We start from the raw sequence: 13,694 nt of genomic DNA on the forward strand, positions 1-13,694 counted from the left end.
GTTCTTGATTCAACATTTCTATAATGGTCTGGGTAATGTGTATAGACTTATTTTGGATTCTACTGCTAGTGGGAGATTCATGCAACTTGCTGTGACTAGAGCTACGGAGGTGATTGAGGAGATGGCCATTCACAATTCCCCGCATGGGAATCCTAGAGGTCTATCTAACAAGGGCGGTAAGCATGACCTAAATTCCATAGAACAACTGACTTCCCAATTGATTGCTTTACATTACAAGTTCGATAATATGCAAGCAGCAACTTCTCAATCTGCTCAACTTGTTAGTGTAACTACAATGAATTCTCAAGCCGTTAAAGTCTGTGATAGTCGTGGGATGTCTGGTCATTATGCACAGGAATGTAGGAGCTCCATTGAATAATGTAATGCATTCCAGGCCTACAAACAGAATAACCCGTACTTTAATTCCTACATTGAGGGGTATAAGAATAATCCCCTACTGTCATACATGAGTACTAATATTCAGAACCCCCACACCAGGTTCAACATCCCCCACCACCACAACAACCATACCAACCACGGAGTAACTACAATCAACAGTCTGGTGGACCACATGGTTTCTCTAGACAACACACACCGAAAAATAACATTTGGAAGTAACTACAATCAACAGTCTGGTGGACCACCATAAAAGGTCACCTTTGAAGCGTCACCATTTGGAAACTCATCCTAGTAGATAGCGGCGAGTTCTTCTTCTTCTCCGTAGTTTTAGTTCTCCTTTGTTTGAGATTTTTGTGTAGAATCAAGAAAATCTACGAGTAAAATTGATACCAAAAATCACAGATCTGATGATAAAAGAAACCATAAAACACTTGATGATAACGAAGAAAACAAACCTTAACGCTGAGAGTTGCTCCAAAATCTAGTGGAAAAACACCAATCGGTGACCTAATTTCTGGAATTCTTAGTGAGAGCGTAAATTGGCACCGAAATTCGCTTAATCTCTGATGGTAACGAAGACTTTCCTTCGAACATCGGTGAAAACGAAGGATTCCAACCTCAACGAAGTGTAGATCTGAAGGAGAGAGAGAGAAGAATGATAGGGTTTGAGGGGGAATGAAAGGGAAGGGCTGAGAGTTCGAGAGACAGCGGGGTTGAACAGGATTATCGCAGCGCCATTTCAACAATAAGCTGCAATTACACTCGCTACAAGAATTTGTATCTTTAACGACAACCTAATTACGACGGGTCAAAAATCTTGTTGCAAAAGCCTTTTGCGACGGGGCTAACAACCACACAATGACGGGAATAACCGTCGCAAAATGTCTTTTACGACGGTTTAACGACGGGATTTTCTATTAACGACGGCCCCTTTTATGACGGGTTGACGACAGGAAATTCCGCGCGTCGTTAATCAACGATTATTGGCCTTTCGCGACGGGATTTCCCGTCGTTAATAGTTAACGTTAATCATGTGCATGTTAATCACGTTAATCATGTGTTGAAACGTTAATCAGTAGTCCTAGCTTCCCTTTTACAGTCCATTTAGTAGTTTTTTGGTCTTCATTTTATACAATTGTATTATATAATAATACATTAGAGGGGGTTGGTTTATGAGGCCCAATCACTGACTTACAAATGACGACACACAAGAATTCAGCAGTTACTGGAGTATTTTCCATACCAATTCACCCAAAACAAACCAGCATCTTTCAGCAGAGCCAAAACAAAAACAAAAACCAAAACCAAAATAGTAATCACAAAAAAAAGAGAGAAGATCTAAGATGAGGAGGAGCAGCAGCAGCGACAGCGGGAAGAATGGTGTGGCGACGGCGTTGCTAGAGTTGGAAGGAGGAGGGAAGAGAAAGTGGTTGGAAATGATAATAGACAGCAAAGAAAGCAAGGAACAAATATTGTATTCAATGCCATTGGTGCTAACAAATGTGTGTTATTATCTCATTCCTTTGGTTTCTGTTATGTTCGCCGGTCATCTTGGTCAACTTCAACTTGCCGGTTCTACTCTTGCTAATTCTTGGGCTTATGTTACTGGTTTCGCTTTCATGGTTCGTTCCTATACACTCTTACAACTTACAACTCTCTTACTATATTTTATATATATATATATATATATATATATATATGTATATATATATCTATGTTTTTGTCTATGTTTTTGTCCAATACAAGAATGAAGAATATGCACATCATGGTTTATGAGAACGTATACCTGATGAGGTACCATGCATTAAAACTACATAGTCATATAAGGTACTCCAAGTGTTTGATTCGTTTTAATAAGTGTTTTAAGAATATTAAATTTGACGAGTATAACTTTTGAATTAAAGATATTAATTATACCAAGTAGTAAAATAGAGGAACAAAAATAAATGGAACCTACAAAAATAAATGGAGAGAGGCCGGATAAACGTACCTGATACATTTTTTTAAATCATACTAGCTTTTTTGAACGGGCGGTTGCATAGTGGTTGTTCAGATGTCTTTTGAAGTTATAATTAGTGACTACTTGTGATTTTTGGTAACGGGTGAATTAAATAGATGTGTAATTTGAAGGTTGGAAAAAAATAAAAAAAATATAAAAACTATAATGTTGAATAAATATTGGATGTTAAAGGGGTGAAATGAAAGAGACTAATGAATATAGTACACTATTAATAACTTGATGTTGAATAAAGAAAATGGAGTGGAAGAGACATTAGAAGTTGTAAAACATACAAACAATAAAGAAAATTTGAAAAAAAAAAAAAACAAAATGATGGATGAAAGGAGAGATGCCACATGACTTCTAACAATAAGATGCCACATGACTTCTAATAATCTATGATTTTCCTTTTTATAGAATAGATATAGATGCGCATCTCATGAAAATAAATAAATTAGCCATGTATTTATAGTTCCTAATTTTGGTATAATCCTTTCTAATTTCATTTATTTACATTGTTTTGAAACCTTGTTATTAAGCTTTTGCTCCAAGATTTTTAAGCAACTGGTTTTGGATATCTAGGAATTAGGATAGTCGACCAATTCAAATGATGCATACATGTGCAATTGGCGATTGTATGCTTGGTATTCGTTCCTATGGTTTTTACTTTATCTGTTTTATTGTTTTCTTCCGGTTTGTCTATTTGATGCGGTAAGATAATACTTCATCCATTTGGAAACTAATTTTATGCAACTCGATGCGTGTGAATATAAAAAATTGATTTGTGTTATTATATTTAAACTTGAAATAACATGTAAAAATGTAATATAATTGTGATGTATGCGAATATAAGAAACAGATAAGTGAAATAGAGCCGAACGCATATAAACATATTATTTAAAAAGGTAAAAAATTATTAAAGGGGCTAGATTGACTAAAATATTTCTTTGGATTTTTCCTATTGGGTAGGTTGTCATTATATTTTCTATTCTATAAGTGTGGAGGGTATTTTAGTAATCCAAGGGGACATCAGAATTGGATTTACTAAAATAACTTCAGCTCTTCACTTATATTTCCTTTGTTCATAAATACTCGCAACATTTGAAATTTTTTATAATTTTTGCTTGAAGAGAATTTAATATATTGACTATCTAAATTGTGCATTGACATGCGTAAAAATGACAAACGTTGCAAATATTTATGAACGAATGAGATAATTGCACCACTTTGACTTTATACACTATTTATATTTATTTTGACTCTTTTTTACACATGTAAAAAGTGAATGTTATCATATAAAAAAAGTGGTTGGATATGTCTCACTCTCTACTTTTCAAATTATCAAAAAAAAAATATACTTGGTATATATTTTTTACTAATAGATAATTAAAGATACTAGTGATCAAATTAAGTTGTGCGTTCTTAAACATGAAAATCAAAACGGTGCAACTATTTCTAAACGAGCTGAGGTAGTACGAAGTATTATTAAATTGTGAAAATTACAGTGACCAGGATATTTTCAGCGTACAAGTGATTGTGAACATACTTTGTGAATTGTAGCTTGGTCTAAGTGGTGCACTTGAGACACTATGTGGGCAAGGTTATGGTGCAAAACTATACAACATGATGGGAATTTACCTCCAAGCATCTTGCATAATATCATTCTTTTTCTCCATAATCATATCCATAATATGGTGGTTTACAGAACCAATTCTAAATTTCCTTGATCAAAACCCTGAAATCTCAAAAGAAGCAGCTAGTTTCCTTAGATATCTAATACCAGGAATTTTCGCATTTGGCACCATTCAAAACATCTTGAGGTACCTCCAAACACAATCTGTGGTTTGGCCTACTGTTGTATGTTCCCTTGTGCCGTTGCTCTTGCACTTTGGTCTCAACTATGTGTTGGTCTATTGCACCCCCCTCGGCCTCAGTGGCGCGGCATTGGCTACTTCCATCACGCTGTGGATTTCAGTCATAATGTTGCTTCTTTATGTCAACTATAGTAAAGATTGCGAGCATACTTGGTCCGGGTTTTCCAAAGAGTCGATTCATCATGTTGCTAGTAATTTGAAGTTGGCGTTACCCTCTGCTGCTATGGTTTGGTACGTGCAGTGGTACCATTTATTTATTAAAACGGAGAAAGGAGTCTTTTTTTTAACCAAATTTGCATGTCTAACATACAAGTTGTTATTTGTGTAATCTCTCAGTTTAGAGTATTGGGCATTCGAGATATTGGTGTTGCTGGCTGGCCTGTTTCCAAACTCGGAAATAACCACTTCTCTAATTGCAATGTGGTATGCATAATCAAATTCAACACACCCTTTCCTAGACTTTATGTACAATAATATATTAACCACATCTCTTATTCTTACTAGTGTTAACACAGAAGCAATTGCTTTCAATTTTACTTATGGCTTAAGTGCGGCAGCAAGGTATGTACTTCCTTAACGTGTTACATATATAACATTAGGTCTACATAGGAAAATTTGTCAGAAACAACGTACCTTTTAAATTGGATGTCCATATAGTAATTAAAATGTGTAATAAACTTGAGTTAATCTTTGATTATATGTGGCAGCACGAGGGTATCGAATGAGCTTGGAGCAGGGAGACCGAATGAAGCTAAACACGCAATGGGTGTAACATTGAAGCTATCAGTCATGCTAACTGCAATTATTCTTCTAGCTCTTGGTTTTGGACATGATGCTTGGTCAGGTTTCTTCAGTGACAGCACTGATATAATGCATTCATTTGCTTCCATGACGCCTTTTGTTTGCATTTCAATATTTCTTGACTCTATTCAAGGCATTTTATCAGGTATGTACTAAACCGGCCCTTCAAAACATACTCTTTTGTTAACATTTCATCTGTACAACTTTACCAAATTGTACATGATATGGTTGTTGATTTTGCGTTGGGTTTATTCGCAATCGAATAGCGGTTTGTAGGGGATGTGGTTGGCAACATTTGGCTGTCTACATAAACTTGGCCACATTCTACCTTATTGGCATGCCCATTGCATGCTTACTTGCCTTCAAGTTCGATATGTACGTCAAGGTAATAAATTCAGTCTCTTGTGCACTAATTCTTCTGTCCTACAACTTGTATAGTTATCAGTGCTAGCTTAAATATATATATATATATATATATATATGTTACTAATAATTTTCCTTGTGTTGTTATTGATGATGATTTAGGGTCTATGGATTGGCATAATATGTGGCCTCGCGGCTCAAAATGGCTCTTTGTTTCTAATTACTCGACTTCAGAACTGGACAGCAATCGGGCTTTCCCCTGATGCTGATCAAGAACGTTCAACTTTGGTTTAGTTGGTGTAACTCAATTCTACTTGTATCAAAATTACCAATGCACAACTAGAAGATGTGAGCTTTTTTTTGTTTTGTTCCTTAACAATGCTTAAGATTATTAAATTTTTTTATAGGATCCTTGCTCTCGAGGATAAAACAATGGTTAAGATACATTGTTGGGTTGGGGAAGGCTAGGAATACACAAGGTGTAAAGGTATCTTGCACACCTCCAATTGAAATCTCCCACCTCACAAATCCCACTAAAAAAATAGTGGGGAAAAGCAATATGAAAATAAGATTTTGGGCGGGAAGAATTCACCAAAATGCGCTACTTGCTATACTTGAGCTGGATTTTTTTGGCTGAGCACCAAACATATCGCCTATAATTTACATCAAATGGTATTTAATTTCTTTAAGCTTTCATCTTCCTTTATTTTCATCTTTCAATTTCTTCCATTAATAACCAAAGAAAGATTCAATTTCTTCCTAAAATTTCTGCTATTATTGTGCTTTTATTTTCCACAAAAAATCTATTTCATCCTTATTTACATTAATAATTCGTGTTTAATAGGAAATCTTCGAAACATATAAAATTTTCCATTAGAAAACTCCCCTCCATGAATGATGCACATATCCTGTTTGATGAAATTACCAAGAAATTAAGATTTAATCTAATTTCAGTTATTACGGTATACTAGGTAGAAAATTGTGTAGTAGAGAATTAGATATGGCTATGTGTTATTCTTCAGCGTCCGGTCGAAACTAGAAATGATGGACTAGAAGTGACAATTGGATGTTTTCTGAATTAAAAAGCTAACTTTTCGACGTTATGATCTAAACCATTTATTTACAATGTACGAAATTATTATTATTTTGATGTTGTTACTATTTTCCAGGTTAAGATTGACATACGACAATAAAAAAAATTATTTGGAAATCGATAAACATTTTCTAGTATCGCACGTTATATAAGTTTTATTGAAATCCCTTGTGTAATCTTAACAAGTATATAGTACACATAAAAAAGTAAAACCAATTTTTATATTTAAAACAATCAACTCCTTTTTAACGAGACCAATTAATTATCTGATAGCCCCTATAAAGGCAACGACTAGCCAAAAAATCATAGTTAAAGGTGAATAAAACATCCAGTATTTTGATTCTTTCATGACTAAAATGATCATGTAAAATGATTTTTCACAATGATACGCATATTTACGATAGAATCAGCAATTTCTGGAATCCAAATATATAACATGATTTCATTCTATACAATTTCAGAATTAAAACATCCCATTGTCACTTCCAATTCATCACTTTCAGTTTCACCGGACGTTGAAGAATAACACATTGTCATATCTAATTCTCTACTACACTTTTTTCCAACCAGTACATCGCAGCAATTGAAACTAGATTAAATCTTAATAAAACTCGATCTCTTGGTAATTTCATCAAACAATTTATGTGCATCATTCATGAAGGGAAGATTTTTAAATGGCGAAAATTTTTATGCTTCTAAAATTTCATATTAAACACACGAACTCATTTAGATTCGAAAACCATTCTCGAATTATTAATGTAAATAAGGATTGAATGCATTTTTTAAGATAAGCACAAGGAATACACAGAACACGAAAACTCCTTTTTATTTCCATAAACGTATTCATATGTTACATTTACAACTACTTGTACGAATTACAAATTACAGAATACGTCTTACATTTTACATTTTACACATTACAAAATAGGCCATACGAAACGCTTGGGAAATATACTACATCCTACATTGTACACTACACACATACAGAAATACAAGTTTACTTTTTTTGGTTACCCTTCTTGCTTTGCAGCCCAGCACATTTGTATGACAGCACCGTCTTTGAAGAGTTGAGGACGTCGCCAGATCAAAGCATGGTACAAACGCCAAGTTTCCTGCAGACAAACACACAAAAAACCAAACATCCCACAATAAAGCAAACCATATGCACCAAACGCAAACCAAATAAACCAGAAGTTCACAATATTTACAAAACTTGTCCCCATGAACAAGCCAAAACAAAGGACTGCCGCCCTGAGGGCGAAACACAACCAAAATATTTTTTGACCACACTTGGGCCAACCCAAAAACCATTGTTTAAATTGTCACCTACTGCAAAGTTAATTTTTTTAAAGGGGGGTGAGAAAAGGACTAATCCAAAGGGCCCGCTTGGCCTGCATTCTCCTCTTGCTCGACAATGCCTGGTGTCTTCTCGTTCTCGGCGTTGGGACTAGTTGCAGTTGCACCCTCCTCAACGTCTTATTCATCACTCTCGGCACCAGGAGGGACATACTCCTCAGGGAATGAAGTATTGAACTGAGCAATGTCCTTCTCTGGAGTCTAGTCTGCATGCTTGCCTGCCAAAAAGTCCCCCATCATCTCAGCCCGAGTCTTCCAAGTGTAGTAATCAGCACACTCGTAAATCCTTGCTTTGACCTTGGTCAGGGACGCCTTCAGCTCGTCAACTTCTGCAACCAACGATTCCTTGTCGGCAGTCAGTGCAGCAACATCAGCAACCGCCTTCGCCTGCTCTGCCTCCAGCATTTCAGCTATGGCCTTTGCCTCCTTAGTGACGCCATCCAGTCGCCCAGCCTCTTGTTTTGCCTTTTTCATGTCGGTTTTGATTTTTGCTAACTTGTCTTCCAGGGATATGACATGGTGACGCGTTGCTAGGGCAGATTGCAAGGCCTGTTCAAAAGAATATTCTGGAGTTCTTCCCAAACCAAAAGAACCAAGATTACGAACAAGAAAACACAAGCAAAAGTAGAAATACCTTCCAAGCATCCGAGACGCTCTCGACCAAGTCGCAGCGGCTGGGGACAGGTCCTCTTGGCGTTCGCGGCTGGACGACATCCACAGACGTTCCACTTCCGGCCACAGCTGATATGATGGGGTGTCAGCCGAACCATAGTCGTCGGGAAATTCAACCAACAGCTTTCTTTTCCGAGATGGCGGCGGAACTTTGAACTCAACGGCCACGGACGTCCCCGTCTCCCCAGTTACGGTTGCGTCATGAGAAGTCTTTGGCGACCTTCGAGGGGACACCACCGTGATGGGCTTGGGCCGAGCAACACTCCCCAAGGCCTCCAACCTCCTTTTCAGTAGGGCCTCCGCAGACGGGGCATTAACAGATCGCGTCGACGGACCAGTCCCTACAAGATGATGAAGCACATACGACTTAGTCTCTTCATAACAATATGTAATCATTTTTTTCGGGCTGTGAACCCAACTTGTAACTAACATTAACCTGTTTACCTGTTGAAGTCGACATATTTGCAGGTTCAGAGTGCTCTTCCTCTTGAGACAGTTCTTCACGATCAAACTTTGTCCCGCGGAAAGCTCTATCCTTGAGTGGCACCCCCAGAATGACGGCAGTCTTCTCGACAGCTTCGGCACCAACCCCAACCGTGTCGAAGGATGCCCCTGCAAAACCAAGAAAGTGAGAAAAAGTCAATAAGCAAGTATCCAAAAACACAAAATAAACAAAAAATACCTCTGGCCATCCATTTCCCAATCAGGAAGTCAGAGTCGAGCCCCAAACTAGCCAACTCTACAAAGAAAAACCGGCCTATCCACCCTCTGTCGTTCGACTGATCCGACCCTAACAAAGCCTCCCTATCGTCCTTCACATGCAATAGGTATCTGTCGGCACCATAGTTTCGGACTTGTAGGTGTACACCAGGTCCTCCACCTGGAACTCCATCCCTAATTTATCGGTTAGGTGGTCGACGAGAAGCATGACTCGTCAAACCTGCGGCATCAGTTGCGCCGGCGGCACTCCCAGGGTTTTCAAGACACCCCTCACCAACGTCTTGAAAGGGTAAGTATACCCGATTTTGAAGGGGTATTCATAAAAACAGATCCAGTCGTCCGATGTCCATCGGCCCGCTCATCGGGCTGCGGCATGCGAATTACCACCGACGGTGGAAAGTTGCAGTCAGCCTTGAGCTCCGCCGCGTCCTGGTTCCCCCAGGTGGCCGCTCGAGCATTCTTTTTTTCCAAAATGTTTCTTGGACTGAACACATGCCCTTCGTCCAAATCGCAGTCAATTACGACCTTCTTGTTCTTCGCACGGGCTGATTTGGTTCCCATTCTCTGCGACATGGGGGATGAAAAACCAAAAAAGGAAGAGGGAGAAAGGGTGGTTACCTGAATTCTGGAAGGAGAAAAGCTACCTGATTTTTGCAGTTGAGGAGAGAGAGAAAGAGGAAGCGTGAAGGAGTGGGAGTAAGAAGTGACGTATTTATTGAAGTAGATGGTGGTTTGTTTCTCGAGAAATCACCATTACAAATACAATCAGTCATTGGGGAAGCAAGAGGTTATTTCTTCCCTTTTTCGAAAATGAAAACCCATTTCTCCTTTGAACTTCCCGGAAGAAATTCAAAATGGGTATGGGGACAATTGTTGGGGGGGAAATACCCTCTCAGTGACGTGTCTTAAATATGCCACCACGGGGTACACATGGCATCCAGCAAGACACGAATAGGTGACTGGACAACTTGTCCTTAACGGTTGAGTATGACGGCAACGGTTACAACAAATGATCAATGTTCAAGCTTGAGTTTAGGAGTGCAGCATTAACGGCTTAATTATGATTAATTATGTACGTTAATTATGGACGTTACATCTGTGTAAGGACAATAAAAGGGACTCAATGACTCCTTTGTAAACATAAGATTACTTGCTAATAATATACACTCTTCTATACTCTTGCAAATTACTCTCATTGTCCTGTCATTATCTTGCTTGATCGATTGTTAGCACCACCCTAAGACAAGTTCGACTCTAAGTAGAATTTGTCCAAAACAACATACAAGAATGTTCCAACCTGGCACCGTGATCTTTGCAGGTTTTTCTCTTACTCTGACATCATGGTCAATGCGTGTAGTCCATGTAGGTTAATTAATTTGAATTTTGTGTCCGATCGAGCAGAGTTTGTGAAAATATCCCCATTGTTCTCTGTGTGAACAAAGTTGATGTGAAGAACCAGCAAGTGAAGGCAAAGAAGGTTACATTTCACATGAAGAAGAATCTGCAATACTATGAGATATCTGCGAAGAGAACTACAACTATGAGAAGCCTTTCGTGGACCTAGCTTGCTAGGAAACTTGATGGGTAATTTTTGTGCCCATTTTTCACTTTTTTGCTGTAGTTTGCGGGAAAAAAATTCGCTGATTCTTTTACAAGAGATTATACAGCAGAATAATGGAGGAATCGCTTATCAAGACTGCTAGAAATGCTGTTGGTGAAGGGTTAACCCATAAATTAATCTGCTATGGAAATGGTTTAGTGAGTCTGATATTGCTACTAGAAAGGAGGGGAGTGCTTGGGATGATGATGAAGCTTTCTTCAGGTGGAAGGACAATCCTGTTACTATGAGAAGAAGCTAACAGAGTTACGCGTACAGAAGGTGTTAAATCAGTTGTCAAATATCGGTAACTCATCATCAGATTTGAGAGCTCTGCCTCATGGTCTTGCTTCCTTAATTGAAAAGGTATTCCAAATTTTTTTGAACCTTTATTATTTTATTTTTCTAAAGCAATGTTGTTAGTGAAGGGTAACATTTTAAAACTGAATGCAGGGTGTTATTAGAATTCTTGGTTGCTTTTTCTCTAAGGTCAAAACAGAATGTTAAATAATAGAAAAATCCGATTACTTTATGACCAATTCTGATTTATCTGTACTTAATTTGAACTAGATCTCTAGCTAGCTAATTTGTTGTAATATTTAACTTAAATGTTTATGTTTAAACTGTAGTTAAGTTCGTTATCAACATGTTGGTTGATCTATGATGGATTTGTCTTTTATAATATTGGGTTGCAAAATTGTATTGACAAGTTTATGTGTATTATAACATTCCCGGTATTGGGAAAGGTCAAATTACAAAGGAGACTTTGCCGAAATTTTCAACTAATTTTATTTTATTTATGCTCTTTATATATAGTGTAATGTGATCGAGCTACATGAAAAGAAACTGCTAAATAAAAATATTCGAAAAAAGCTAAAAAAAAAAAAAGTCATTTGTGTTACAGATTAGCCAAAGTGCGACGCAAATGATTTTTTTTTAACATGCTGAAAAGTCATTTGCGTCGAAGATTGGCTAAAACAGTGGCGTAAATTACTTTCTTTTAACATGTTGAAAAGTCATTTGCGTCGCAGTTTAGCTAAAGTGCGATGCAAATGACTTTTCAGCATGTTGTAAAAAAAGTCATTTGCGTAGCAGTTTTAGTTAATCTGCGGCGCAAATGACTCTTATTTGCGTCGCCCAAATGTGCGACGCAAGTCATTTTGCGACGCACCAATGTGCGACGCAAATGGGCTTAAATGACCGACGCAAATGAAGAGTTTTCCACTAGTGATAAAAAGTAGGGCAGGCACCACAACAACACCACCAACACAACAGAGGAAGTGGAAACACTAGCCAGAGATGCAAAAGGAGGACGACATAACATTAAATGTGTAGTAATCTGGTAGTATAAATAAAGAAGAGAGGAAAGAGAAAGGCATGGATTTTTGTGTTAGGAATAGAGATTTTAGCCTAGAGCTAATGACTTGGATATTTGTAGCGTCAAGCTACTACTTATCTTGTAACGATCATGTTTGAGTATAAATCAATCAAACTTCCTCTTTCATACATTTGTGTGGGAACAGGAAGAGCTAGCTAGTTCCTTCCAAATTGTAACAGACAACCATGGTCTAGTGGAGGAAGTACAGCCAGGGTACTTCCCAACACGCAGAGATGTGAAGCCCTAGTAGGGGGACTCACAGAGGGAGGACATCGGATGAATTCTTTAGATGAAAAAATGCAACAGCTACTGGCTGAAAGTATGGAAGCGTTCAAAAAGACCCTTGCTAAGAAATTTATGGTGAAAACAACCATTAGTTTTTAGGTTTTCAATGGGGAGTTTGTTTTTGGGTGGTTTTGCTGGCGGAGGTTATCAATCTGGTAGTTACAACGGCATCAATGACGGTGGTGCAGGAAAATTCGAGAAAGGTGGAACCGGAGGAGGCGGTGGTCAAGACTTCTTGGACGAGGAATGTAGTTTTGATAGTGGGGTCGCCCCTTATGGTGGTCTGAAAATGGACGACGAATATAGGGTTGGGGGTGGAACCACCTCTTGTGGTGGGGCTGGTGGTCTGGATGAGGAAGGATTCGCGAAAGGGGGATCAGCAGCAAGTGGATCTGGTGGAGGCCCAGGTACCTCCGCCGACAATAAGCTCTGGTGGAGAAAAATACTTGTTGCCTCATAAAGCTCTAGAGAAGATGGAGTATGTAAGAAGCTCCATTGAAAATTGTGTTGCCTTGGAGAAGAAGACTATTCCTGAGGAAGCTGGTGTAGGCATTTTCGAAATTTCCAGAAAAGATGAGACACAAGTAAGGCATGTTTCTTCTTACCTAATCAACCCAGTAGTGGCTCGTTAAAGGAGACCAATCCCTTTCCTGGGCTTACTAAAAATATTCCCATGTTTTAATACCCAACTTTTATACCCCAATATCCACTTTACAACACAACACCTCTTTAGATAACCCAAACCCACCCTTTCTTTTTACTCCAACCATCAATTCATGACCCAACCCTACTCACCCAACTTCAATCCTGCCCATTTTTTTAGACCCAAATTCTCCACCTCAAAACTCAATCATCCACATAGCCCAATTCTTAACAAAACCAACCAGCATTTTAATTTTAAACTAAACTTCTTTTCTAATTTCCCCAACCCAAAACCTGTCAATCACATATTAGAACCATCTCACCACTTGACCATCTCACCTTAGTTTCCCCACACGACCCTCTTCTACTCTTCCATGAAAGCCTGATCAATGTGTCTGCAACATCCAACAAAGCAGAGCTTGAACATACATGGTTGCAAGGTTCTGAAGACAACATTGACCTGAGTTGTCGAGGTCGAGAATCCATTGGCGACTACTATCCACCTTGAGGACAAG

At 38.3% G+C, this 13,694-nt stretch overlaps 2 protein-coding genes across 2 annotated transcripts; both read left to right on the forward strand.

The window, feature by feature from the left end:
• Nucleotides 1–1,562: 1,562 nt before the first annotated feature.
• On the forward strand, nt 1,563–6,746 carry LOC110779126 (protein DETOXIFICATION 19-like). The gene is made up of 7 exons (XM_021983652.2): nt 1,563–2,021; nt 3,959–4,503; nt 4,609–4,695; nt 4,777–4,833; nt 4,980–5,218; nt 5,340–5,458; nt 5,599–6,746. The coding sequence occupies exons 1-7, from the start codon at nt 1,743–1,745 to the stop codon at nt 5,728–5,730; spliced, it is 1,458 nt and encodes a 485-aa protein (XP_021839344.1). The 5' UTR covers nt 1,563–1,742; the 3' UTR covers nt 5,731–6,746.
• A 4,205-nt stretch (nt 6,747–10,951) lies between these two features.
• LOC110779123 (acetyl-CoA carboxylase 1-like) lies at nt 10,952–12,499 on the forward strand. The gene is made up of 3 exons (XM_021983651.1): nt 10,952–11,035; nt 11,100–11,240; nt 12,398–12,499. The coding sequence occupies exons 1-3, from the start codon at nt 10,952–10,954 to the stop codon at nt 12,497–12,499; spliced, it is 327 nt and encodes a 108-aa protein (XP_021839343.1).
• The last annotated feature ends 1,195 nt before the right edge of the window (nt 12,500–13,694 follow it).

Source organism: Spinacia oleracea, chromosome 6 (assembly GCF_020520425.1).
Source record: "Spinacia oleracea cultivar Varoflay chromosome 6, BTI_SOV_V1, whole genome shotgun sequence".
Taxonomy (NCBI): Eukaryota; Viridiplantae; Streptophyta; class Magnoliopsida; order Caryophyllales; family Amaranthaceae; genus Spinacia; species Spinacia oleracea.

Coding starts and splice junctions, on each gene's coding strand:
- LOC110779123 (XM_021983651.1), top strand. CDS start 10,952: ATGGAGGAATCGCTTATCAAGACTGCTAGAAATGCTGTTGGTGAAGGG. Junction 11,036..11,099: donor TCTGCTATGGAAATGGTTTA/GTGAGTCTGATA, acceptor AGCTTTCTTCAG/GTGGAAGGACAATCCTGTTA. Junction 11,241..12,397: donor TTGCTTCCTTAATTGAAAAG/GTATTCCAAATT, acceptor GTGTGGGAACAG/GAAGAGCTAGCTAGTTCCTT.
- LOC110779126 (XM_021983652.2), top strand. CDS start 1,743: ATGAGGAGGAGCAGCAGCAGCGACAGCGGGAAGAATGGTGTGGCGACG. Junction 4,504..4,608: donor CCCTCTGCTGCTATGGTTTG/GTACGTGCAGTG, acceptor GTAATCTCTCAG/TTTAGAGTATTGGGCATTCG. Junction 4,696..4,776: donor ACTTCTCTAATTGCAATGTG/GTATGCATAATC, acceptor TATTCTTACTAG/TGTTAACACAGAAGCAATTG.